Genomic DNA, 26840 nt, shown 5'->3' with positions numbered 1-26840 from the left:
GCTGATGTTAGTCTGTTATAGAATTATGGAACATCTCTTATGCTCAAGAATTTTGTGGTTTTTAGAGAAGGAAAATCTGCTCTGTAAAAATAAACATGGATTCCGCGAACAGATATCTTGCGAAACTCAGCTCACTCTTCCTTCAAGAATGATATCCACAGCGCCGCAGACAATGGCTCAGCTTGACTTCGGAAAGGTATTTCACATCGTCCCACACTACCAACAAGTGAAAAAAAATATGAACTAACCGAGTATCCCACCAGATTTGTGACTGGATTCAGAACTTCCTTGCAGATAAATAAAGGGACTGTTAACATTAGTAACTCGATGACGCTGTTTGCAGATGATGTGGTTCTCTGTAAGAAAGTGGCAATGCCAGAAGAGAGTAACGAACTGTAGGAAGACCTGCAGAGGATTGATCAATCGTGCAAGGAGTGGCAGATGACCCTGAACGTAAATAAATTTAACATAAAGCGCATACATAGGAGAGGGAATTCCTTACAGCAAAATTACACTGTGGTGACAAATTGCTGGAAAAAATAACTATTGTAAAACATCCAGAGGTAACCACCAAGCAGCCTTATGTGGAATGGCCACATGAAAAAAATAACAGGAAAAGCAGGTGCCAGACAGATTCACAGGAAGAGTCTTATAAAACACTTGTTTGACCAATTCTCGAGTACTGGTCATCAATGTGTGACATTTACCAGGTAAGACTGATTGAAGATTGGTTGATTTGGGGGAATAGACGAAACAGCGAGCTCATCGGTACCATCGGATTGGGAAAGGATGGGGAAGGAAATCGGCAGTGCCTTTTCAAAGGAACCATCCCGGCATTTGCCTCAATCAATTTAGGGAAATCACGGAAATTAGGATGACTGGACGTGGGTTTGACTGCCGTCCTCCCGAGTGCGAGTAAGTGTGCTAAGCGCTGAGCTGCCTCGCTTGGTCTGAAGGAGACATACTTAAGATCGAATGAAGAGCATTCAGTGTTACGGAGACGTCCAACAGACTTCAGTGGAAAACATTACAAGATAGTTTTTACTTGTGCATCATGGTGAGGTTTATATTGCAATTCTGAGAAAGTACTGGAAAGAGTCAGAAAACATTACTTCTTCCCACGTCTCATGAAATAACAATGAGACAATTTTATAACTTAATTAATTGGTTATAAATTGGTACCCTACATAATTGCGCTCTGGCTATTATTCTCCTCCCACTCCCTCCCTAGTGTTTTATTTAGGGGAGGGGGGGGGGGTCCAACTGCGTTTCAATATCGACGCCTTTTGGCCAATGGGCTCCTGTGCACCGGGACTCGGGGTAGCATTTCTTACTATCAAATGTCCGAGCAGCACCAGTGCCACTTGGGTTCAGTACTTTGAGCAGTAATCATGATAAAACCCATTCTGCAGCAGCGAGCAGCTAAGAAGAAGAATAGGAAGACTGCATGTGAAAGTACTTGGTCATTATTATTGCAGATGTTACGTGTGGGCATACACACACACACACACACACACACACATACACAGTAACTACTGTTTTATTTTTGTTACAGAATTGCGTGACTCCACACAGCCTCCACCAATGGCAGCAGCAGCATTAGCAGCTAGCTTTCCAACTTCTTGGCATTTGACCAGCAGCAATCTGCATTTAAGCTCCCTGACCCACTGACATTCAATTAACCCCAGCCAGCAGCATCGAAACCACAGTTCAGTGATACTACGAACAGAATGCTGCCACTGCTCTTCGCTACTAGATACACTTTGACAGCAAGTGGTTTAAAGTGTGTGAATGTGGGACCGACAGTGACTTTGAAGCTATTGAGAGAGAATGTACAGTGAAGTGATACTAAAGTATGTTCTTTGTGATTAGAATTAGACCACTTGAGTGGCATGATTGAGTACATTGGAAGAAAAATGACTGACGATTAAAGTTCTCTGCTTACACCTATTAATATTTGAATGATAAAAGGCGAAACAGCGGTAGTGAACATGTAATCAGTGGCCATGCGCGAGTTAACAGCTGATGGTGCAACCAGATACATCAAACATTCAAGTGCAGTGCATTTATGTGACTTTAACTGTGTGGTAATGATTGTGTCTGACGAACTGTCGCTGGCAGCAATGTGTCAGAGCAATATTGAGTGACTGTTATGAGTTTGTACACCAACAAAATGAAGCTGAACAAGCTAGATCAGTGTATTCCATATGTACCACAATCCATAAAAGGTGATCTTGTAAGTGTTGATGCTGAATACATTCAGTGGCTATCAGTGCAAATGCCCCAACAGGATTAACCCCTTAACAGTGGTGTTTTTTTCTTCAGATTATATTCCAAAAATAATTACTTTTATTAATGAAAAAGATTCTGTAATGACTGACATTACATACTGACATATAAAGATAGTTTTTAAAGCTAAAAATAACGCGTTACAAACTCTTGAAGATCACTAATAATAAAATATCCTGAAACTTGAAGCCACTTTTTAGTTTCTGTGTGTCTATGAAGTCCAACCATGCATTTCATAGCTGTTTCCTGTGAACACTAATACATCCGCTGTGCTCCAGCCACCTCCTCCAAGATTTCTCTTACCACTGGTCACTCAACTGACAAACTGTCACTTTCAGTTTCTAATCTTTGAATAGCGGCCTCTCGCTAACAGACAGGTACGCGTCCGAACGCGTGACGAGCCTGTGTCACACAAGTGAACATAGTGTCTATCGCCGCCACCTTTTCAGTGAAAGACCGATCGCAAGGTACTTGGTAATCTTACATTTTTACCATCGTCCTCACTGCTTCCAGATACCAAAGCTAGCATGAATTTGATATGAGTATGTCCTCTGACTATATTTCATTAGTTGCTTGTTTTGAAGACAAATGCTGGTGCCTCAGCGTCCTCTGTTACTCTCTTGCTTGGTAGCGTTCCTTCTGATCGGATGGATTACAGAAGTTTGTGTCATTTTATGATGTAATATTTGACTTAAATTAGAATGTTACGAATATTTACATTAATACGAGGGGCGTTTGAAAAGTCCATGCAAAATCCGAGAGATGGCACCACCGGCACGTATCGAGGTCATGTTTAGTTAGTAGGATCTTTGGAAAGAACGGACACCAAGTTTCAGCCATATTGGTCTATTTCTTTGTGTTTGGCATTCATGTGAACCAAGGAAGTCGAGTGATTGTCAAAAAATGAACGAAAAAGAATTTCCTGTGGTGGTTAAACATTACTTTATGAAAGCCAAAACGCCTCAGGAGACTAAAAGAGAAGCTTGATAAACATTACAGTGACTCTGCACCTTCGATTAGAACAGTTTATAAGTGGTTCCAAAATTTCCGGAGTGGCCATATGGGCACAACTGATGCTGAACGTTCTGGACGCCCTGCTGAGGTTACGACTCCAGAAATAATTGATAAAATCCATGATATGGTGATGGATGACAGAAGAGTTAAGGTGCGTGAGATTGCTAGTGCTGTGGGCATCTCAAATGAACGGGTACATACTATTTTGCATAAACATTTGGACATGAGAAAGCTATCCGCAAGATGGGTTCCGCGATTGCTCACGTTTGACCAAAACAGGAATCGTGTGAAGTGTTGCGAGGATGCTTTGCAGATGTTCAGGATGAATCCGCAGGACTTTAAGCGTCGTTTCGTCACTATGGATGAAACATGGATACATTACTATACTCCTGAGACCAAACAACTACCTAAACAATGGGTTACCAAGGAACAATATGCACAAAAAATGGCGAAGACCATTCCTTCGGGCGGAAAGAATATGGCGACTGTCTTTTGGGATTCGCAGTGAATAATCCTCATCGACTATCTGGAAAAGGGTAAAACTATTACAGGTGAATATTATTCATCATTATTAGAGCGTCTGAAAATCGAGCTGCAAGAAAAACGCCGGCGTTTGCACCGCAAAAAAGTCCTTTTCCATCACTACAGTGCACCAGCACGAACCTCAGCAGTTGTGGTAGCAAAATTAATGGAAATAGCATTCCAAGTAGTTTCACATCCCCCCCTTTTCTTCAGACTTGGCTCCCTGGGGCTACTATTTATTCCCCAATTTGAAGGAATGGCTGCCAGGACAAAGATTTTATTCAAACGAGGCGATTGCAGCAACTAATAGCTATTTTGCAGACTTGGACAATTCGTATTATTCGGAAGGGATCACCAAATTAGAACAGCGTTGGACGAAGTGTATAAGTCTAAAAGGAGACTATGTCGAAAAATAAAAAAAGGTTTACCCCAAACACGTAAGCAATTTTTATTTTTACACGGACGTTTCAAACGCCCCTCGTAGTGTTGTCATTTTCTCCATTTCTTCCCCTAATCTGATTTTTAAACACTTTTCAGCAAATTATTCGGAGACGTTCTTCTACGTCGGTCGTCTTAATACGACGATGCAGTTGATTGGCTGCCATTTCGCGGCTTTAGCACGATATACGTCGGAACCCATTTCCTCTCAGAAGTCTGATTCCCTTTTGAGTATTATTTTATTACATGCTCAACACAGAGACAAAAGTTTTAATTATCTTTTCACAGTTACACATCATTGTGTTAAAATGGGCCAGCAATACAGGCTTCGTCGATTTTGACTGATTCCGTCAAAATTACGATCGCCCTTTCTCACTTTTACATATCTTATCCTTTCTTCTTGTTCTTTCTTGGCTCTACAGCTCATGATGAGCCTTGGCCTCTTCTACATTTCCTTCCATCTCTCTCGGTCCTTTGCCAATACTCTCCAATTTCTATAGCCCATCTTCCTAAGATCTTCGATTACTCCATCTTCCCATCTGGCTCTTGGTCGACCACGTCCTCTCTGCCCTCCTGGCTTTCCTTGTAATATTCTTTTTGGTACTTCTGTATCATACATGCGAGCCACGTGTCCCGCCCACCTCAGTCTGGATGATTTCACTATCCTTGTGATGGGTTTATCTTTGTATATGGTATATAATTCATGGCTGTATCATCTTCCTATTTCGCAGGTAGGGCCGATAATTCGTCTAAGTACCTTTCTTTCAAATGCATCCAGTATTCCAATATCTTTAGTTGTTAATGTCCAGGCTTCAGAGGCATATGCAAGCACTGGTCGCATAAGTGATTTATACGTAGTTAATTTCGTGGTACGAGTCAGGAGCCTTGTGGATAGAAGTCTTGTTAGGGCAAAATAGGCTCTGTTGGCCAGTATTAATCTCTGCTTAATTTCAAAGGAGGTACCATTTAGATGTGAAACTGTCGAGCCCAGATACTTGAAATGTTCAACTCTCTCAAATGTATAATTGCCCATTGTTATTGCGTTTGGCATATTTTCTCTATGTGCTTTTCAGCTGCCATATGTTTTGTTTTTTGTTCATTAATAATTAACCCCATGTTCCTACTGGCCTGTTCGAGAGCTGTAAATGTCTCTTCCATTGATTTTTGGGTTCTTGCTATTATATCTATGCCATCTGCGTAGGCCAGTATCTGCACCGATTTATAGAAGATCGTTCCTTTGTTCCTTTAAACGAAATACCTACAGAGGAAGAGCGATTATAGCGTACAAGGTCCAACTACGGGAAGCGTGTGTTCGGAGATGGACTCACCCTCGGTGGCGGTGGCGGCGTGCACGTGCGCGGGCGGGGTCTTGGGCCTGGTGTGGTGGTGCAGCGGCGACACCGGAGACTGGTGCATGGCGGGCGGTGCGGGCAGCGGCGACGTGGCGCCCTCCCTGGCGGCGGTGGGGGCGGCGGGGGCGGCGGCAGCGGCGACGGAGGCGGGCGGCGGCTGCGGCGACACCTGCAGCAGGCGCGGCGGCAGCGGCAGCTCGGGCCGGTGGCCGGCGCCGCCCACGTCCAGGCTCTCGTCGTTCTTCGCCACGGGCTGTCGACATACCGTTACTCGACACTCGACAAAGCGACTCATAGACCTGGCTGCAACTTTCTTACTGACTGAGTACAGCCGGGCTCTAGTTCCAAGTAGTGCGCGTTTTTACCTCGCAGTTCAAGCTTGGAATGTAATCGCGGAAAATGCCTTTGTGGGCAGCCGCAAAGGCTTGCTGTTAGTTATAAAATTTATTGACAGTTAAAAGGAGAAGCGAGTTTCAAGATATCTGTTGTGAATAAAAGGACGAATACTACCCCTTTAAGTACACTACTGGCCGTTAAAATTGATACATCACGAAGATGACGTGCTACAGACTCGAAATTTAACCGACAGGAAGAGGATGCTGTGATATGCAAATGATTAGCTTTTCAGAGCATTCACACAAGGTTGGCGCCGGTGGCCACACCTACAACGTGCTGACATGAGGAAAGATTCCAACCGATTTCTCATACACAAACAGCAGTTGACCGGCGTTGCCTGGTGAAACGCTGTTGTGACGCCTCGTGTAAGGAGGAGAAGTGCGTAACATCACGTTTCCGACTTTCATAAAGGTCGGATTGTAGCCTATCGCGATTGCGGTTTATCGTATCGCGACATTGCTGCTCGCGTTGGTCGGGATCCAATGATTGTTAGCAGAATAAGGAATCGGTGGGTTCAGGAGGGTAATACGCCGTGGTGAATCCCAACGGCCTTGTATCACTAGCAGTCGAGTTGACAGGCATCTTATCCCGCATGGCTGTAACGGATCGTGCAGCCACGTCTCGATAGCTGAGTTAACAGATGGGGACGTTGGCAAGACAACAACCATCTGCACGAACAGTTCGACGACTTTTGCAGCAGCATGGACTGTCAGCTCCAGACCATGGCTGCGGTTACCCTTGATGGTGTACTCAACGATGAACCTGGGTGCACGAATAGCAGAACGTCATTTTTTCGGGTGAATCTAGGTTCTGTTTACAGCATCATGATGGTCGCATCCGTGTTTGGCGATATTGCGGTGAACGCACATTGGAAGCGTGTATTCGTCATCGTCATACTGGCGTATCACCCGGCATCAAGGTATGTGGTGCCATTGGATACACGTTTCGGTCACCTCTTGTTCGCATTTACGGCACTTTGAGCAGTGGACGTTACATTTCAGATGTGTTACGACCCGTGGCTGTACCCTTCATTCGATCCCTGCGAAACCCTACATTTCAGCAGGATAATGCACGACCGCATGTTGCAGGTCCTGTACGGGCCTTGCTGGATACAGAAAATGTTCGACTGATGCCCTGGCCATCACATTCTCCAGATCTCTGACCAATTGAAAACGTCTGGTCAATGGTGGCCGAACAAATGGATCGTCACAATACGTCAGTCACTACTCTTGATGAACTGTGGTATCGTGTTGAAGCTGCATGGGCAGCTGTACCTGTACACGCCATCCAAGCTCTGTTTGACTCAATGCCCAGGCGTATCAAAGCCGTTATTACGGCCGGAGGTGGTTATTCTGGGTACTGATTTCTCAGGATCTATGTACTCAATTTGCGTGAAAATGTAATAGTATAATATATTTGTCCAATGAATATCCTTTTATCATCTGCATTTCTTCTTGGTGTAGCAATTTTAATGGCCAGTACTGTAGTTATAGACAAATCCCGAAACCTTCAACCTACGCAAAATATTGCACTCTCATCTCCCAGAAAAACAGTTTCGAAACGTTATCTGACTCGTATAGTTCAATAGAAATAGCCGCACACACAAATAATTTTGTATTGCAGTGCAGTGGAAAAGAAATGGGTTTGTGCAGCTAATAACTCAATCATTGCACAGCGAGTACTGATTCGTAAATGCAGCAAACTACACTGATGAACCAAAGAAACTGGTACACCTGCCTAAAGTCGTGTAGGTCCCCCGCGAGCACGCAGAACTACCTCAACACGACGTGGCACATACTCGACTGATGTCTGAAGTAGTGGTGGAGTGAACTGACACCCTGAGTCCTGCAGGGCTGTCCATAAATCTGTGAGAGTAGGAGGAGGACAAGAGATCTCTTCTGAACAGCACTTTTCAAGGCATCCCAGATATGCTAAATAATGTTCATGCTTGGGAAGTTTAGTGGCCAGTGAAAGTGTTTAAACTCAGAAGAGTGTCTCTGGAGACACTCTGTAGCAATTCTGGACATGGGGGTGTCGTATTCTCCTTCTGGAATTGCCTAAGTCCTTCGGAATGCACAATGGACATGAATGGATGCAGGTGATCAGACAGGATGCTTACGTACGTGTCACCTGTCAGAGTCGTATCTAGACGTATCAGGGGTCCCATATCACTCCAACTGTACACGCCCCACACCATTACAGAGCCTCCACCAGCTTGAACAATCCCCTGCTGACATGCAAGGTCCATGGATTCATGAGGTTGTCTGCATACCCGTACATGTCCATCCTCTCGATTCAATTTAAAACGAGACGAGGCAACATGTTTCCAATCATCAACAGTCCAACGTAGGTGTTGACGGGCCCAGGCGAGGTGTAAAGCTTTGTGTGGTGCAGCCATCAAAGGTACACGAGTGAGCCTTCGGCTCCGAAAGCCCATATCGATAATGTTTTGTAGAATGGTTCGCACGCTGGCCCAGAATTGAAATCTACAGCAATTTGGGGAAGGGTTGCACTTGTGTCATGTTGAACAATTCTCTTGAGTCGTCGTTTGTGACGTTCTTGCAGGGTCTTTATCCGGCCGCAGCGATGTCGGAGATTTCATGTTTTACCAGATTCCTGATATTCACGGTAAACTCGTGAAATAGTCGTACGGAGAAAATCCCCACTTCATCGATACTTCGGAGATGCTGTGTCCCATTGCTCGTGCGCCAACTACAGCATCACGTGCAAACTCACTTAAATCTTGATAACACGCCATTGTAGCAGCACTAATCGGTCTAACAACTGCGCCAGACACTTGTTGTCTTATATAGGCGTTGCCGACCGCAACGCCGTATTCTTCCTCTTTACATGTCTCTGGGTTTGAATACGCATGCGTGTGCCAGTTTCTTTAGACCTTCCGTGTAAAACGAACATGTATTAGCTTTTCACTTGTATCATTCAGATGCGCCATGATGATGTTTCCTAAGAATATAAGGTATCTCTAAACCATCTGAGCCAAAATGTAATTTCTAAATACCAGTTTTACATAAGGGCATAATAATGTGTGAAAGCTATCCGCACTATGTATAAGGTAAAGATAAAATGCCGCACTTGGCGGTCGGCATGCAATTCCCCATCCAGATTCAAGACAAAAGTTTATCCAGAAAATTTCCTTCCGCATCCCTGACACCATCCGAGCTTGTGCTCCGTTTGTAATGACCACGATGTCGATTGGATGTTAAACCCAATCTTCCTTCCTTCCTTTACGTTCGTGTGGAGCGGAGTATGCAAACGATGAGTACGTCGATATACTTCTGGTGCTGAATGCATCCCATAACCAAGCTGCTGTTGCTCGCGCGTATGCTGCTGGGTACCCCCAAAGGCGAATAAGAATGCTTTTCGTCGCCTGGAGCAACGCCTTCGGGAAACCGATCGTCTTCATCCACAAGTACTGGACAGGTGTCGTCCAAGGACAAGTGGTACTCCACAAAAAAGGAATGCGAATCATGACACCGTTTACCAGTCGCCTCGGAAAAGTACCCGTGGTGTTGCAAGGCAATTCCAGATATCTCAATGACTGACGGTTGAAGTGTTGCATGATTAAGAGCTGCACCTATGTCATTATACGTTAACACACTACCAGAGGCCAGAAGACCGCATTCGACGAGTACAGTATTGTGAATGGTTTTTGCACTAAGTGGAAGATAACGAAGATTTTATAAATAACGTGATATGGACAAACGAATGTAGCTTCACTCGTGAAGGTATTTTCAACCTCCACAACAGCCATTATTGGTCGGAGCACAACCTACATGTGAACGTGACTTTCGGGCACCCTTTGATATAAACCTGTGGGCTATAATCGTAGGAGGTGTGCTTTTGGGCACTTACATATTGCCGGACAAGTTGAATGCGCCCCTGTATTGTACTTTCCTTTGCAATATTTTGCCTGACGTATTAGAAAACTGGTCGCTTGGTGTTCACCGACAGTTATGGTTTCAGCATGATGATGGAACGCCACAATTTGGAATGAATGTGCGTAACTATTTATATGAAGCGTTTTCAGGGAAACTGATTGATTGTGGGGGTCCAATGTTCTGGCCACCACGTTCCCCACATTCCTCCACTAGATGTTTATTTGTGGGAACACTTAAAGAAACAAGTTTATAGTACTCCACCCATGGATGTACACGACCTAATAGATCGCGTGCATGCTGCTTTAGCAATGGTGGATGCAAGTGTGTTGCATAGGGTCCAGAAAGTATGATTTAGTGACAGGCGAATTGTTTTAAAATGCAAGGTGGTCGCTTTGCACATCTTCTCTAGAGTTAACTTTGCTTGTACGTGTACGTTCCGGCCCTGTGAAGATAAACGTGGACATCAAACATATGGAATGAAGTTCTGTGTCGCATACTGTGCAATCTAGTGAACCCTATCTATTTTTTGTACCTCGTTGGATACAGACGCTGTATCGACTATTATTCTCTGTTGGCTTTATTTGTGCCATTGACGAAATAAAGTGGTCGTTTATATCTCTAAGGTTGTCTTACTGTTTAAATAAAGGTAACAGAAACAGAAAGAAGTACACAAGATATAGCATTGTGGAGGTACAAATTGAATACAATTTGATCTTTAACTGAAAAAAAAAAAAGATTGGCGCGAATGCGACTGGAATACCGTCGAGTCTGCATATCCGTTTCCCATGGCATTGCCTTGTCTCACATTTTCTTAAAATATATTTTTAAGGACTCTTACCTTCCTAACGCCCAAAGGGGGGGGGGATCATTTGTGGGAGGAAATATTATGTTGCCCGACTATTTTTGGAACATACGCTCTCGGACATTCAACAGCAAACTTATTCAGGACGTGCAATGTTTCTCTTTAAGTGTTTGCTATGGAAGTTTTACGACCACGGCTATACTCCAGACCTTTCCAAACGAATCCGTGACGAAATATTTTGCTCTTATTTGAATCTTCTGTCTCTCTATTCTGCTGGACGGGCAAATTAAACTAACGTGGAAAATATTTCATGTGCATTAAGACAGGCAACCTAACTTGAATCATCTAATGATCTAAATTTGCTTGCCTGTCTGAAGGAGCATGAAATATTTTGCAGGCGAATTTTATTCTGCCCACTCTGTGTTAATCCTACATGGTAAGAGCCTCAAACTGACACGCACTACTCAATAACCGGTCTAACGAATGTTTAGTTAGCAATTTCTTTCGTCGATGAATTACGGTCCTTTAAGATATTTTCAGTGAATCTTGGTCTGGAGAAAAATTAATAGCCAAGGTCGCATTGTACTATTTATTCCTAATTACCGATTTCAACTGTTAAGACTGTCATCTTCTGATCTTTAAAAAAGTTGTTATTATACGTCCTGGTCCCTTATGACTGTACCGCACATAACATGCTGACGTTATAGTAGGTATTATGTACGACATAACAGACAAGTTTGTTAAAAATAAAATCGATTTTCATTTCTATTCTTAACAAACATCTATGGAATGTCGTACATAATATCCACTACAATGTCAACATGGTACGTGCGGTATAGTCACAGTGAAACAGGACTTATAACAACACGTTTTTTAAAGATCAGAAGATGACAGTCTTAACTGTCCAAATCGGTAAATCAGGAATAAATAGTACTGAATGCCATCTTGACTACTAAAATTTCTCCAAAGCAATTGCGGATCGGTCCTTCTTATCTCTAATTATGAGAAGTTTCAATCGAATCTTGGTCTGGCATCTGGTTTTCCTACAAGTACTTTTATGTGCTCATCCGATTCTGGGTTACTCCAGACAATTACTTTCGGTTTCTGTACGGTTATTTCTGTTTCCAGTCATGTCATGAATAGTGTAATCGATCAGTAAGAGGTAAAAATTAATGTAAATTCGTTCGTCGTTAAAAATAGCGATGAGCGAAGCATATCACTTTCACTGTCACACTGTAGCGAACGCTCTTGACGAAAACCTTAGGAAATTCTAACTCTAAGTAAAATCTTTACTTGGGTCGTCGGCTTCTGTTCAGTCACTCGTAGACCAGTCTGGGTTGGCGATAAAAAGAAAGTAAAAGGTAAGCCGAAGCTTTAAATTTAGTCTTTAAAAAATCATTATCGCAGGACATCGTACATGTGTACCTTTCACAGACGCACAAACTCCCGTATAAAGAACAGAGATACGGCATCCATGGCGTTAGAAAGCAGCTGAAAGAGTTAAAAAAGAAATAAGTAACCAATTCGGTTTTGCAGAGGGTACTCCTCGGCACTGGGCCCTTACTTGGTTACATTTATCGCGAGTCTCACACACAGAGGAAAAACCCAAGCGAGTGGATAAAAGCGCAGGTGTCTCTCCTGTGTAAGAAGCATAAAGGAATGGACCCGAAGAATTACATACCAATATCCTTAATGCTGGCTTGCTGCAGAGTTCTTGAGCATATTCTGAGTTCGAATAAAATAAATTTCCTTGGGTAAGAAAAGCTTCTGTCCATAAATCAACACGGGGTCAGAAAGTTTCATGGTTGAAAGTTTTTGCAATAAATGGGACGTTTTGCATAACATTTTCTGTGGTGTCCTGTCGACTCGTCTCATTTAAGGTGCCTGGGAAGCTGTTTTATCGGATAGCTAAAACGATAGAAGCAAATCATATTAATGGAGTTCATTAGAGTAATTGAATTGACAATACTTTGATTTAGAATGTCGTGTCGCAGGCAATTAGCGACAGGTAAATAATCAATGTCTTTCACCAGACACAATGTCCATGCAAATAATGGATATGGATCACAAGTCACGGCTATCGTAGTGCTCACTTGTAGTCCGGGTCCACTAGTGTCCAACCGAGGCTGGCAGGAGCGGCTCTTATATTCTCTTCGGCTAAAGGCCGCTCCTGTCGGGGTGCGCCGGCCGGGGTGGCCGAGCGGTTCTAGGCGCTACAGTCTGGAACCGCGCGACCGCTACGGTCGCAGGTTCGAATCCTGCCTCGGGTATGGATGTGTGTGATGTCCTTAGGTTAGTTAGGTTTAAGTAGTTCTAAGTTCTAGGGGACTGATGACCTCAGAAGTTGAGTCCCATAGTGCTCAGAGCCATTTGAACCATTTTTTTGTCGGGGTGCGGTCCTTGGTAATGGGGTATTGGCTGACGTTGTCTCACAGCCTTCTCTGCTCTTGCGTTCTTCATCTTCGTGCCGGCGCTTGTCGTTACGGCGGAACATTTTCATCGATCTTTATAAACACTGCCCAACGGCAATTTGCCTTTAACGTCAGTGCGCGATCATTGTTTTAACAACATGAAGAATATAAGAATTTCCTAAGCTACAATACTGGCCATTAAAATTGCTACACCACGAAGATGACGTACTACAGACGCGAAATTTAATCGACAGGAAGAAGATGCTGTGATAGGCAAATGATTAGCTTTTCAGAGCATTCACACAAGGTTGCCGCCGATGGTGAGACCTACAACGTGCTGACATGAGGAAAGTTTCCAGCCGATTTCTCATACACAAACAGCAGTTGACCGGCGTTGCCTGGTGAAACGTTGTTGTGAAGCCTCGTGTAACGAGGAGAAATGCTTACCATCACGTTTCCGACTTTCATAAAGGTCGGATTGTAGCCTATCGCGATTGCGGTTTATCGTATCGCGACATTGCTGCTCGCGTTGGTCGAGATCCAATGACTGTTAGCAGAATAAGGAATCGGTGGGTTCAGGAGGGTAATACGGAACGCCGTGCTGGATCCCAATGGCCTCGTATCACTAGCGGTTGAGATGACAGGCAACTTATCCGCATGGCTGTAACGGAGCGTGCAGCCGCGTCTCGATACCTGGGTTAACAGATGGGAACGTTTGCCAGACAACAACCATCTGCACGAACAGTTAGACGACTTTTGTTGCAGCATGGACTATCAGCACGGAGACCATGGCTGCGGTTACCCTTGACGCTGCATCACAGACAGAAGCGCCTGCGATGGTGTACTCAACGATGAACCTGGGTGCACGAATAGCAAAACGTCATTTTTTCGGATGAATCCAGGTTCTGTTTACAGCATCATGATGGTCGCATCCATGTTTGGCGACATTGCGGTGAACGCACATTGGGAGTGTGTATTCGTCATCGCCATACTGGCGTATCACCCGGCGTGATGGTATGGGGTGCCATTGGTTACACGTCTCGGTCACCTCTTTTTCGCATTTACGGCACTTTGAACAGTGGACGTTACATTTCAGAGGTGTTACGACCCGTGGCTCTACCCTTAATTTGATTCCTGCGAAACCCTACATTTCAGCAGGATAATGCACTACTGCATGTTGCAAGTCCTGTACGGGCCTTTCTGGATACAGAAAATGTTCGACTGCTGCCCCGGGCCAGCACATTCTCCAGATCTCTCACCAATTGAAAACGTCTGGTCAATGGTGGTCGAGCAACTGGCTCGTCACAATACGCCAGTCACTACTCTTGATGAATTGTGGTATTGTGTTGAATCTGCATGGGCAGCTGTAACTGTACACGCCATCCAAGCTCTGTTTGACTCAATGCCTAGGCGTATCAAGGCTGTTATTACGGCCAGAGGTGGTTGTTCTGGGTACTGATTTCTCAGGATCTATGCACCCAAATTGCGTGAAAATGTGATCACATGTCAGTTCTAGTATAATATGTTTGTCCAATGAATACCCTTTTATCATCTGCATTTCTTCTTGGTGCAGCAATTTTAATGGCCAGTAGTGTATTTGGTCATTTACATAAACACCCAGCCATTGACGCAACTGGCAAAATGACGTGGAGGAGGCAATGCAAGCAAGGAATATGAATGTTGAGGAAAGTCAAGACAGTAGAGGATGGCGAATAAGGGTGAAGAAGCGGCCCCAGCTGTAGATAATCCACTAGAAGAAGAAGAAGAAGAAGAAGAAGAAGAAGAAGGGGGAGAACAAATTGTCTATTAGTGCATCAAGTGATGCTTCGCTAGTCTATGACTGTTGTAAATTACACAGTACTGCTGTGGCAAAGATGAGCCTTCTCCTAGAGCAATCAAAGAACCCAGAATTATTCTGGATGCAAGTATGATAGTTTCGCTTTCTCACAACTTCATTGTCAATAAGATGTACAATAACCTTCCACGTGAATCAGTTTAGCTATTAATGAAAACGGGATCAAAATCCCTACAGTAGTGACTGAGATTAGTCGTAACATACAGACAGGATATAGCGGTGGTGGTCTTTAATTTATATGTGTTGTTGTTGTGGTCTTCAGTCCTGAGACTGGTTTGATGCAGCTCTCCATGCTGCTCTATCCTGTGCAAGCCTCTTCATTTCCCAGTACCTACTGCAGCCTACATCCTTCTGAATCTGATTAGTGTATTCATCTCTTGGTCTCCCTCTACGATTTTTACCCTCCATGCTGCCCTCCAGCATCCCTTGATGACTCAGAACATGTCCTATCAACCGATACCTTCTTCTGGTCAAGTTGTGCCACAAACTCCTCTTCTCCCCAATTCTATTCAATACCTCCTCATTAGTTATGTGATCTACCCATCTAATCTTCAGCATTCTTCTGTAGCACCACATTTGGAAAACTTCTATTCTCTTCTTGTCTTAACTATTTATCGTCCATGTTTCACTTCCATACATGGCAACACTCCATACAAATACTTTCAGAAACGACTTCCTGACACTTAAATCAATACTCGATGTTAACAAATTTCTCTTCTACAGAAACGCTTTCTTTGCCACTGCCAGTCTACATTTTATATCCTCTCTACTTCGACCATTATCAGTTATTTTGCTCCCCAAATAGCAAAACGTCTTTACTACTTTACGTGTCTCAGTTCCTAATCGAATTCCCTCAGCATCACCAGATTTAATTCGATTACATTCCATTATCCTTGTTTTGCTTTTGTTGATGTTCATCTTATACCCTCTTTTCAAGACACTGTCAATTCCGTTCAACTGCTCTTCCAAGTCCTTTGCTGTCTCTGACAGAATTATAATGTCATCGGCGAACCTCAAAGTTTTTATTTCTTCTCCATCGATTTTAATACCTACTCCGAACTTGTCTTTTGTTTCCTTTACTGCTTGCTCAATACACAGATTTAATAGCATCGGGGAGAGGCTACAACCCTGTCTCACTCCCTTCCCAACCACTGCTTCCCTTTCATGTCCCTCGACTCTTATAACTGCCATCTGGTTTCTGTACAAATTGTAAATAGCCTTCCACTCCCTGTATTTTACCCCTGCCACCTTCAGAATTTGAAAGAGAGTATTCCAGTCAACATTGTCAAAAGCTTTCTCTAAGTCTACAATTGCTAGAAACGTAGGTTTGCCTTTCCTTAATCTATCTTCTAAGATAAGTCGTAGGGTCAGTATAGCCTCACGTGTTCCAACATTTCTACGACATCCAAACTGATCTTCCCCGAGGTCGACTTCTACCAGTTTTTCCATTCGTCTGTAAATAATTCGCGTTAGTATTTTGCAGCTGTGGCTTATTAAACTGATTGTTCTGTAATTTTCGCATCTGTCAACACCTGCTTTCTTTGGGATTGGAATTATTATATTTTTCTTGAAGTCTGAGGGTATTTCGCCTGTCTCATACATCTTGCTCACCAGATGGTAGAGTTTTGCCAGAACTGCCTCTCCCAAGCCTGTCAGTAGTTCTAATGGAATGTAGTCTACTCCCTTGGCCTTGTTTCGACTTAGGTCTTTCAGAGCTCTGTCAAACTCTTCGGCAGTATCATATCTCCCATTTCATCTTCATCTACCTCCTCTTCCATTTCCATAATATTGTCCTCAAGAACATCGCCCTTGTATAGACCCTCTATACACTCCTTCCACCTTTCTGCTTTCCCTTCTTTGCTTAGAACTGGGTTTCCATCTGAGCTCTTGATATTCATGCAAGTGGTTCTCTTTTCTCCAAAGGTCTCTTTAATTTTCCTGTAGGCAGTATCTATCTTACCCCTAGTGAGATAAGCCTCTACATCCTTACATTTGTCCTCTAGCCATCCCTGCTTAGCCATTTTGCACTTCCTGTCGATCTCATTTTTGAGACGTTTGTATTCTTTTTTGCCTGCTTCACTTACTGCATTTTTGTATTTTCTCCTTTCATCAATTAAATTCAGTATCTCTTCTGGTACTCAAGGATGTCTACTAGCTTTCGTCTTTTTACCTACCTGATCCTCTGTTGCCTTCACTATTTCATTCCTCAAAGCTACACATTCATCTTCTACTGTATTTCCTTCCCCCATTCCTGTCAATTGTTCCCTTATGCTCTCCCGGGAACTCTGTACAACCTCTGGTTCTTTCAGTTTATCCAGATCCCATCTCCTTAAATTCCCACCTTTTTGCAGTTTCTTCAGTTTTAATCTACAGTTCATAACCAATAGATTGTGGTCAGAGTCCACATCTGCCCCTGGAAATGTCTTACAATTTAAAACCTTGTTCCTAAATCTCTGTCTTACCATTATATAATCTATCTGATACTTTCTAGTATCTCCAGGATTCTTCCATGTATACAACCTTCTTTTATGATTCTTGAACCAAGTGTTAGCTATGATTAAGTTAGCTCTGTGCAAAATTCTACCAGGCGGCTTCCTCTTTCATTTCTTAGCCCCAATCCATATTCACCTACTACGTTTCCTTCTCTTTCTTTTCCTACTGTCGGATTCCAGTCACTCACGACTATTAAATTTTCGTCTCCCTTCAGTACCTGAATGATTTCTTTTATCTCATCATACATTTAATCAATTTCTTCATCTGCAGAGCTAGTTGGCATGTAAACTTGTAATACTGTAGTAGGCGTGGGCTTCGTGTCTATCTTGGCCACAATAATGCGTTCACTATGCTGTTTGTAGTAGCTTACCCGCACTCCTATTTTTTATTCATTATTAAACCTACTCCTGCATTACCCCTATTTGATTTTGTATTTATAACCCTGTATTCACATGACCAAAAGTCTTATTCCTCCTGCCACCGAACTTCACTAATTCCCACTATATCTAACTTTAACCTATCCATTCCCCTTTTCAAATTTTCTAACCTACCTGACCGATTAAGGGGTCTGACATTCCACGCTCCGATCCGTAGAACACCAGTTTTCTTTCTCCTGATAACGACGTCCTCTTGAGTAGTCCCCGCCCAGAGATCCGGGAAAAATTACGGCCGTAGTTTCTCCTTGCTTTCAGCCGTTCGCAGTACCAGCACAGCAAGGCCGTTTTGGTTAGTGTTACAAGGCCAGATCAGTCAGTCATCCAGACTGTTGCCCCTGCAACTTCAGAAAAGGCTGCTGCCCCTCTTCAGGAAACACACGTTTGTCTGGCGTCTCAACAGATACCCCTCCATTGTGGTTGCACCTACGGTACGGCTATCTGTATCGTTGAGGCACGCAAGCCACCCCACCAACAGCAAGGTCCGTGGTTCTTGGGGGGAGAATTTATATTTACAGATCGTTAAAAAAACAGGTTTTCGTAGGTCACAAAGAGTCTGGAAGACGGGAGTGCTGGTGAAGACTCACCCCGCTGAGCTCGAGCAGGTCATCGACCTCGAGGAAGCGGTAGACGGTGTGGCGGTACTGGTCCAGCTGCGACTTCTTGAGCTTGGCGCGGTCGTAGTCCTCGCAGCTGATGGCGTGCCGCTTCTCCAGCTCCAGCTTGCTGAGTCGCTCGCCCGCCACGCGGAGGTCCGCCATGGCCAGCTTCAGTCGGCGCGCGTACTCGAACCTCTCGTCTGCCGGCACACAACAGCTAGTAGTAGAGTGCGCACGAAATAAGTCGGCCGCTACCTGTTCAAAGGTGGTGGGTGGGGGCGCGGGGGGGGGGGGGGGCGACAAAGCCGAAGGTGGGGTTCTTCTGTGAGAGATCACCGCGCGGTAGGGGAGGTACAGTTCGACAGCTGAAGCTTATGTACAAGCAGAGGTTCTAAGCTACAGCTAACGAATGCGCAAACAATCGAATTAATAGATCAGGGCAGTAGCATTAATAAATTGTGCAAAAAAAGCACTTGGAAGGCGAAGAGGAAACAAAATGAAACTTCGCAGATTGAGAGGGTCTGTGGTGCTAATTCAGTATTACTAAATCGAGTCCAGTTTACAAAGAACAAGGCGACATGAACCCACTTACCAGTATGATCTAGTGACCCTCTGCCCTGGATTAAAGCAATGATTAAATTGTGATGGGTATCTTTTCCTCAGGCAATCTGGCCCATAACTTTTCCAACTGGTCCTTGATATCGTGGATGCTGACACTGGGACAGAGCTGACGTCTAAACTGGTCCCATACGTCTATTGGGGACAGATCTGGATGTCTTGCTGACCACAGGTGTACCTCAACGCCACACAGACAGTTCGTAGAGATGCTTGTTACATGTGGATGAGCGTTGTTGTGTTGATAAATGACGCCACGATTCTGTCGCATGGAAGGTAACACATGAGCATGAAGAATGTCCCTGACCTACGGTTGTGTCACCAGAGTTGCCTCAATCGCTACCAGCCGTGACACGAAGCCATACCTGATTGCTCCCCACACCATGACGCCAAGGGTAGCACCGTCGCGCCTCTCCAAAAGTTCGAGAACGATTGGACGTCTCCCCAGGTCTCCGCCATACTCGCCGACGACGAGGATGATCATCCAGGGTAGTGTAGAACCCCAATTCATCGCTGAGTACAGTGCAATAGCTTTAATCATCAGTCCATGGTTCGCAGTCACCGAGCCTCTCCAGATGGAATCATTTGTGCTGTGTTGTGAACGGCAGCCTACGCATCGGTCGGAAATTCCCTAGACAGCTGAAGGGGCCACTGCTATATCCAAATGCCGTACAAATCTAGATACTGCACGATTTGACCAGCTGGGCAAATGTAGCGACAAAATGAGACTCGTTTGAAACACTGTCAGGTTCTAATAACGCTGTCCCATACAAGTACACGTATACTCTGTGTCCTTCATAGTGACCGCTATCCCGTCCTGTAGTAGTCAGACGTGGTTTGTTGGGACCTTGACAAGTATAGCTGCCCTCACTTTCCCATGCAGTCCAACATCAGACGACACATCCGGATGCCCAACAAATCTCATATTGCATGATTCGGTCAGCTGATGCTTCGCACGAGTATGCGGCACCTCCGTGTTCTTCTCACTGATCAGTCAACATCTGACGCTATTCACGACCGTTATATGTCCTACCAGGCCTGGTAACAACACTAAACACGAACAACACTAATGCATTCTGGTGGCTGTTCTACCTGTCACGGAGAATTGCAGCTCTAATCATTGACATATCCGCCGATGGTATTTCTGTGTACAAAGTTTCATTGAAGTTCGGCCACGTCTTCTGGCTACTTCAGATTTTTTGTCAGGCAGTGCAATTTGACAAGTCGGTAGTCACTGACTAGAATACCAAATAATAAAATCAGCGCATGTGCAATTGAAATGGTCACTTCTAACAGTGTATATGCACTACTTAGTAGGCTATACAAGCTCAAGGCTTCCGCTCCTTCGGAACCAAGAGGTACACCCAGCCAACGCTAAGAACGAGAATGTGTTTCTGTGCATGGGTCAAGTAATTTTGCACACGCTCTATCAAGTCACTCACCAGGCAGCAGGAACACTGATAAGAGGGTCTTGGAAGGAAAGAAGGAAGAATAGAGCTCTACCTCCCGTCGATGACATGGTTATTAGAGATGCGGATCAAATTAGGAATGGCAAAGGATGGGGAAAGAAATCGACCGTATTCTTTCCTTAGGAACTATTCTGGCATTTGATTTAAGCAATTTAGGTACCCACACAAAACCTAAATCTGGTTGAAGATTTGAACCGTCAGTATCCCAACGTGGAAGTAATGAAGAGAAACTTTACTGAAGGGCCCACCCAGAACTGGGCACTTATCTTTGTGGCAATAGCAACACAGTGAAGGAGATAAACAAATTTCCTCTCGTATTATACCTAGTACCTATCTATAAGATCCTCATTACATATGTCTCGAAAAAAAAAACAAGAAGAATGTACTCAGTCTTTTGAGTTCTTCAAATGCCAGAGGTAGCTCCATCTTTATGAATGGCACAGCGATTCAAGGCAGATAAGATATATAAATTTACGGTTGCAGAGAGGTAGGTCTAACATATGCTGAGAAGCTTCTCATCGACGGCCTTGTTACTTAAACCTATATGTTTCCACGCTTAATGTAAATATGAAATGAAAGATTAATTTCCATCGAGGATTAAAAGATAATAATGGACTCTAATTGACTCTGATCAGCGCAGACAACGTACAAGATACTTTTGTGTAATAAACAACAACTCGTTCAGACAATGAAGATATGAAACTGAGTGCACATACTCACTATCTCTGTACATCTAGCAAATGTAAGTAGAAGAAGGAATAAGTACTATACTTCTTTTTTCTTTATTTTTACTCCTTCAACCACTCACCTGTATTTATTGTTTTCCAGTTTCAGTATTATAGGTTTCGAATCCATAAGACTCCATATTCAGGAACAAGGAACGTGGAAATAGGTACATATCCATAACATAAGTCATCTGAACTTGAGGACCTGCTCATCCTTCTATGTCATCAGTAAAAAGTTCTTAGCGGCGGATTCCCACCATTTTCTGTCACTGTGGAAGTGACAAGACACAACGAGGGTGTCTAAACACATTTTCTTTTTGTTAAGCGTTTGCTACCCTGTGTGAGGATGCGTTAAGCCATACAAGCAGGCAGGCATTCAAATGAAAAAAAAAATTGTTCCCGTAAGTAAATGGTACCCTTACCATTTCAAGCGGGTATGCAAGAGATTTGAATCAGAATATCTGTTGTTTATCAGATGTACTGTATTTTTTCCTTCAAAATCGGCATTTGGAAGATGATACCGCTGTCACAAAACAGACAGACATTAACAACCACGATGTTATTACGGCAACCAAAGTCGCCAAAGGCAGAAAGTTTGTCCAGAGAGCTAGAAGAGTGTTTGAGTTTGATAGGGATGTTAACCATTTAACACCATACTCTAAAGGCGAACTGTGAACATTTTGTTCAAGTCTTACAAACGAAGAAGCCTTGTGATCAAAGTGTAAACAATATGAAAGGCACTTGAGATGAATAAGTAGAGAGTAAGATAATAAGAGATGGCGAAGACCCACGTTAGTGTAATGATCCCATTCAGTGAAGGTTAGAAAACAAAACGTGTTACACTCTCGCATCAAAACATTATGTAGGGGACTGTTGTAGGAAATTTAATGTCACCCCACACATCCATAAGAAGAGCTACCCGTATAGTATTCTACGAACTGTCGAAATAGATTTCAGGAATGCCGAGGAAATTCTAGCCCTATGTGAAGTCGACTAACGTATAGAACCTTCGGTTCAGCTTCCTTAAAACAACAGAGAAAGTACAATTATTAAATTCTAAAAAATCCTTTTACTAACATCCCACCGTTGAAAAAAATTATAAATGGCTGTAGGTACACAGCCCCAAGTACTTAATCTAAGCTGTACGCCATTGTGACAGAATTTTGAATTTCGTACTTCGTACTGAGCAATAAGATGTTCAAAGCTCTCACAAGTTACAACCATATTCCTCAATTCTGCCTTTCAAGTGGCAATACCAAGCACCGTTGTCATCTTACTAATCCTGTGGGCACGAAACCTTGCCTGTTCAAGTTGCAGACTCGCTTGTGTTTCTAACCAGATTGACGTATTTTCCAATTAAACTACATAGCTCTAGGGGCTGTGTTAACCATACAACAAACTGAAATATCTTAATGAACATGTTAAAATGCTTAGAAAATTTAAAATTAAGATAAAGCAGTATAAATGGAGGAAAGTCACACTCTGCTTCTAATGAGCGGAATGTCCTTTCAAGCACAGAATGAAAATGCAATAACTAAGAGAGAGCCCACTTACAAGCAAAAGACTGCAGAAAGTTGTACTTATTAATTCAGTCAATTTACGCAGGAGAGACTCCTGATTGGGTAGAAATCACTTATTGGGTTCCACAAGGATCAGTCTTAGGTCCAATGTTGTCTCTAACTTCATGTAAGCGACCTTCCATCTCATAGAACAAGAGAATTAGTTGTTTCTTCACATTACACTAGTACTGTAATCAGTTCTAACATATGTAAATCAACAGAAGAAACGGTAAATAATTTTCTTAAAAGTATGAGAGTGATTTTTTTGTAAATGGTCTCATATTCAGTTTAAAAAAGATACGAAATATTCAGTTGTGCACAACTAGAGTTATTATACCAGGGATAAATGCTACACATGGAGAAGAAGTAATAACTAGGGTGGAAACGCCAAAGTATTTAAATGTCCATACTGATGAGAATTTAAACTGAAAAAAACGTATTTCTGAACTCTTAAAACAACTCGATATTCGAATCACTGGCAATCTTGGGGAGAGACAAATCAGTAAGTTAATAAATTTTGAGTGTTTTTACTCCGTAATCTCCTATGCAATAATGTTCTGGTGGAACTCATCCTTAAGAAAGAAATTTTAGTTGCACAGAAACGTATTGTAAAACTAATATATGTTCCTCACCCACCATCATCTTCTGTATGTATTTTTCAGGTGTTAAGCATTTTGCGTACTGCTTCACAGCACGTGTATTCCCTCATGAAATTTGTTGCAAATGATCCAAAACAGCCCAAAATGAATAATGCACGTAATTATAATACCATAAGAAAAAATTACAGTCATTATTCCACATTAAGATTGACTTTAACTCAAAAAGAAGTAGATAAATTCTGTCACAAAAAGTTTTGATCATCTACCCAGTGATACAAAATGTCGGACAGCCCGCAAAATTAATTTTAAAACAAACTGAAAAAGTTTCTCCTTGATAACTCCTTCATTTTCGTAGAAGGATTTCTGTTTATGTAATATTTTGAAGTTGGTTAAGGATTACTGATGTAGATGAAAAAATAAAACACTGTTAATGATCTTCATGAAACCATATCTAAATATGAACGTATAATATGAATGGAAAAGAACTCGTTTGACATCACTACGATTAGTCGTACAAATTATCCACGGAACATGAAACAACTACACTGAACTGAGGGGTGCCAGTACCAATGTTTGAAATTTGAAACGTATTGTGTTAAAGTCTCCTCCGTGGTTGTTTCCCCCCTTGCTCTTTGTGACAGGAAGAGATTTTGGTACAGGGCGACTGTCTGCGGAAAACATTGAGCTGGCTGCGCAAGCCAGCTGGCCTCTTCTTTGACTGGTGAAGCGCGCCGCTACAGGTCGGTCACGTGGGATAGGGGAGGGAGAAAGGTCCCCGCTATCGACGTGTGTCCTACATGAGTGCTCTTCAAATCGTACCCATCGTCCATACAGGATGTTAAGACAGAGGTCGAGCTTGTAACTTGTTCTTGTGCTGATGGGGGAAGGGACAGGCGATGACAAGGATTCAGGTCTAGGAGGAGGTGTGTCAGAGTTTCTTAGTTTCCATCCCTCCTCTCAACTCCCCCTCCCCAGACTCCAAATGAAACTTGCCATCTCCACCACATTTAACGTGTCACATATGCCTAAAATTATAATAATAACAATAATCATAATAAAGCATTTTAAAGAAAACTGAAGAAGTAATAGAACAAAGAGCTTAAAAATGGAGAAAATTAGAAGTTCAAGAAAGAGTAACATTTAGAAGAATTCAGAGCAAAGAAAAGGAACATCAAAAATAATCCGAAAAATCAGAAGAGCCTTTGGAGAAACTCAGTTTATAGAAATACAATAAAATTTAATAAAAATAATTCTAGAAATTTTTACGAAACTTTTAAAAATGTAGTTAAAGGGTATCAAGTACCAAGTAATTTTTCAATGATGAAAATGGCAAAACAGGATTAAATAACAAAGAACTTTGTGAAACACTGGCAAAAATTTTAGCGAGGTTTTTAAAGAGTCTAGTTCCAAGAGTTAAACTGGAATTTTCAGCACTATCACAAAATCTGGAGGAAGATTTCCCAACAACAGAGGACGAAATTTATGAAGCTGTCAAATCACTCAAAAACAACAAAGCAAGTGATGAAGACTTCATTATAGAAGAATATTGAAATGTTCACAATCAAAGATTATAAATGATCTACAACAACTGCTTTTTGAGAACATCTGGAGAACTGGGAAGATTCCAGAAGAGAGGAAAATAGCGTTAATTCACCCGTTACGTAAAAAGGGAGTCAAAGAAAATGTCAACAGTTACAGAGGAGTGTCACTCTTGTCAGCAGCACGGAGTATTATCAGAAATTCTCCTGGACAGATTTGTACAAACTTGAGACAAACAGATGGGAGGGTATCAGGGAGGGAATATCATACACAGAACAGATTTTTATCTTAAAATCAATAATCTGCCACAGAATGTTAACCAGAATACCTATAAAAGTATCGTTTATTTATTTCAGAAAAGTATTTGATTCAGTAGACAGAGTAACAATAGACAAAATCATTAGAGAATTTGGTGATAACGCAAACATAGTTCGGGAAACTCTTACAAATACGGTATCTGAAGTTAAATTGAAGGAAAAAGTTTCTTAGCCATTTGAAATAAAATCTGGTGTTAGCCAAGAGGATCGTTTATCACCTTTACTAGTTAACTGAGCTCTAGAAAATATTGCAAGAATCTGGAATTTGGAGCTAAAGAATAACAAGATTGAATTAATAGTCCTACGAAGGAACACAATTGGAATTAAGATAAACTGTCTGGCTTTTGCAGATGATTTTGCAATACTTTCAGAAAATCTGACAAAAACAGTTATTAAAATAAACCTTCTGGAAGAAATGGCAAATAAAACAGGTCTCAAAATTTCAGCTGAGAAAACAAAATTCATGACAAACATGTAAAACGCACCAAAATTCATAGAAACACAGATAGGTGAAGTAGAGTGAGTAAGTAAATTCAAATAACTTGGAGAAAGTATAAAACACCATGGACTAGAAAAATTTGCAGCATATGTAAGAGTAAACAAAATGGAGAGAGCATATGGTTTGACAAAGAATATTTTGGACAGCAAGCGCATAACTAGAAAAAGGAAACTAAAATACTGTAGCAGAGTGGTACGACCAGAATATTTACATGGTTATGAATGCCTAACAGTGAACTATTTGCTGACACAATAGAGGTACTTGAAACACTGATGGTTAGAAAAATAATGTGTGCAATGTAAACTACAGATCGCTGGAAAATGAAATGTAATAAGGAGATTTACAAAAATATAGAGAAAATATCAGGAGTGATGGCTAAAAGAAGATTAACCTTTTTGGACACCTATACCGTTTGAATGAGAACAAGCTCACGAAACAAGCATTCCTGTATTTCTGGAAGAAGAAATCGACAATAGCTTGGATCACAGATATAAGGAAAGACCTAGAAGGCAACAGTATAAAAAATCGGAAGTACCAGACAGAAATCTTTTAAAGATTATAATATTAAATTTAGAATGCTTCCAGTGCAGAAGAAATAAGTAATCAGGAACAACTTGAACAGAAGAAACGAAAAGACAATATGGAGAGAAGATGGAGTACTGGAAAAATAGAAAACGACAAGGACAGAAGAGGAGTTGAGGTAGTTACGTAACCCTAGTTGGTCAATACGAATATTAAAAAAAGCTTATATATGCTTTAATATAATAACAAATTGTATACACCAGTAACTACATCGCTTTTACAGAAGTTCCAAGAAATTCCACTTCAGAGAAGTACACCATTTGTGAAACATTCGTCCAAAAATTAGAGAAATATGGGACACTGTTGCACTTTGGTGCATTTTTCACACTTCCATCTGTAGCTCTCCCTATAATAGAAGTTTCATACATTTTCTTATTGCATTTTTAAACCATGGCATTCAGTTTTTATGTGCAGCAGTTTTATTGAAATTAC

At 42.3% G+C, this 26840-nt stretch overlaps 1 protein-coding gene across 1 annotated transcript in view; it reads right to left on the bottom strand.

Annotated features, from left to right (window-relative positions):
* LOC126092709 (centrosomal protein of 104 kDa) overlaps positions 1 to 26840 on the bottom strand; it is a 466825-nt gene that overhangs the window by 123791 nt on the left and 316194 nt on the right. Inside the window, exons 5-7 of the mRNA XM_049908432.1 lie at positions 18493 to 18704; positions 5830 to 5868; positions 5592 to 5670 (exon numbers count right to left, since the gene is read on the bottom strand). Coding sequence (XP_049764389.1) covers positions 5592 to 5670; positions 5830 to 5868; positions 18493 to 18704 — 330 coding nt within the window. The remainder of the gene's footprint in view (positions 1 to 5591; positions 5671 to 5829; positions 5869 to 18492; positions 18705 to 26840) is intronic.

The sequence above is a fragment of the Schistocerca cancellata genome, chromosome 7, assembly GCF_023864275.1.
Source record: "Schistocerca cancellata isolate TAMUIC-IGC-003103 chromosome 7, iqSchCanc2.1, whole genome shotgun sequence".
NCBI lineage: Eukaryota > Metazoa > Arthropoda > Insecta > Orthoptera > Acrididae > Schistocerca > Schistocerca cancellata.
This window is presented reverse-complemented; position numbering and strand designations above follow the sequence as displayed.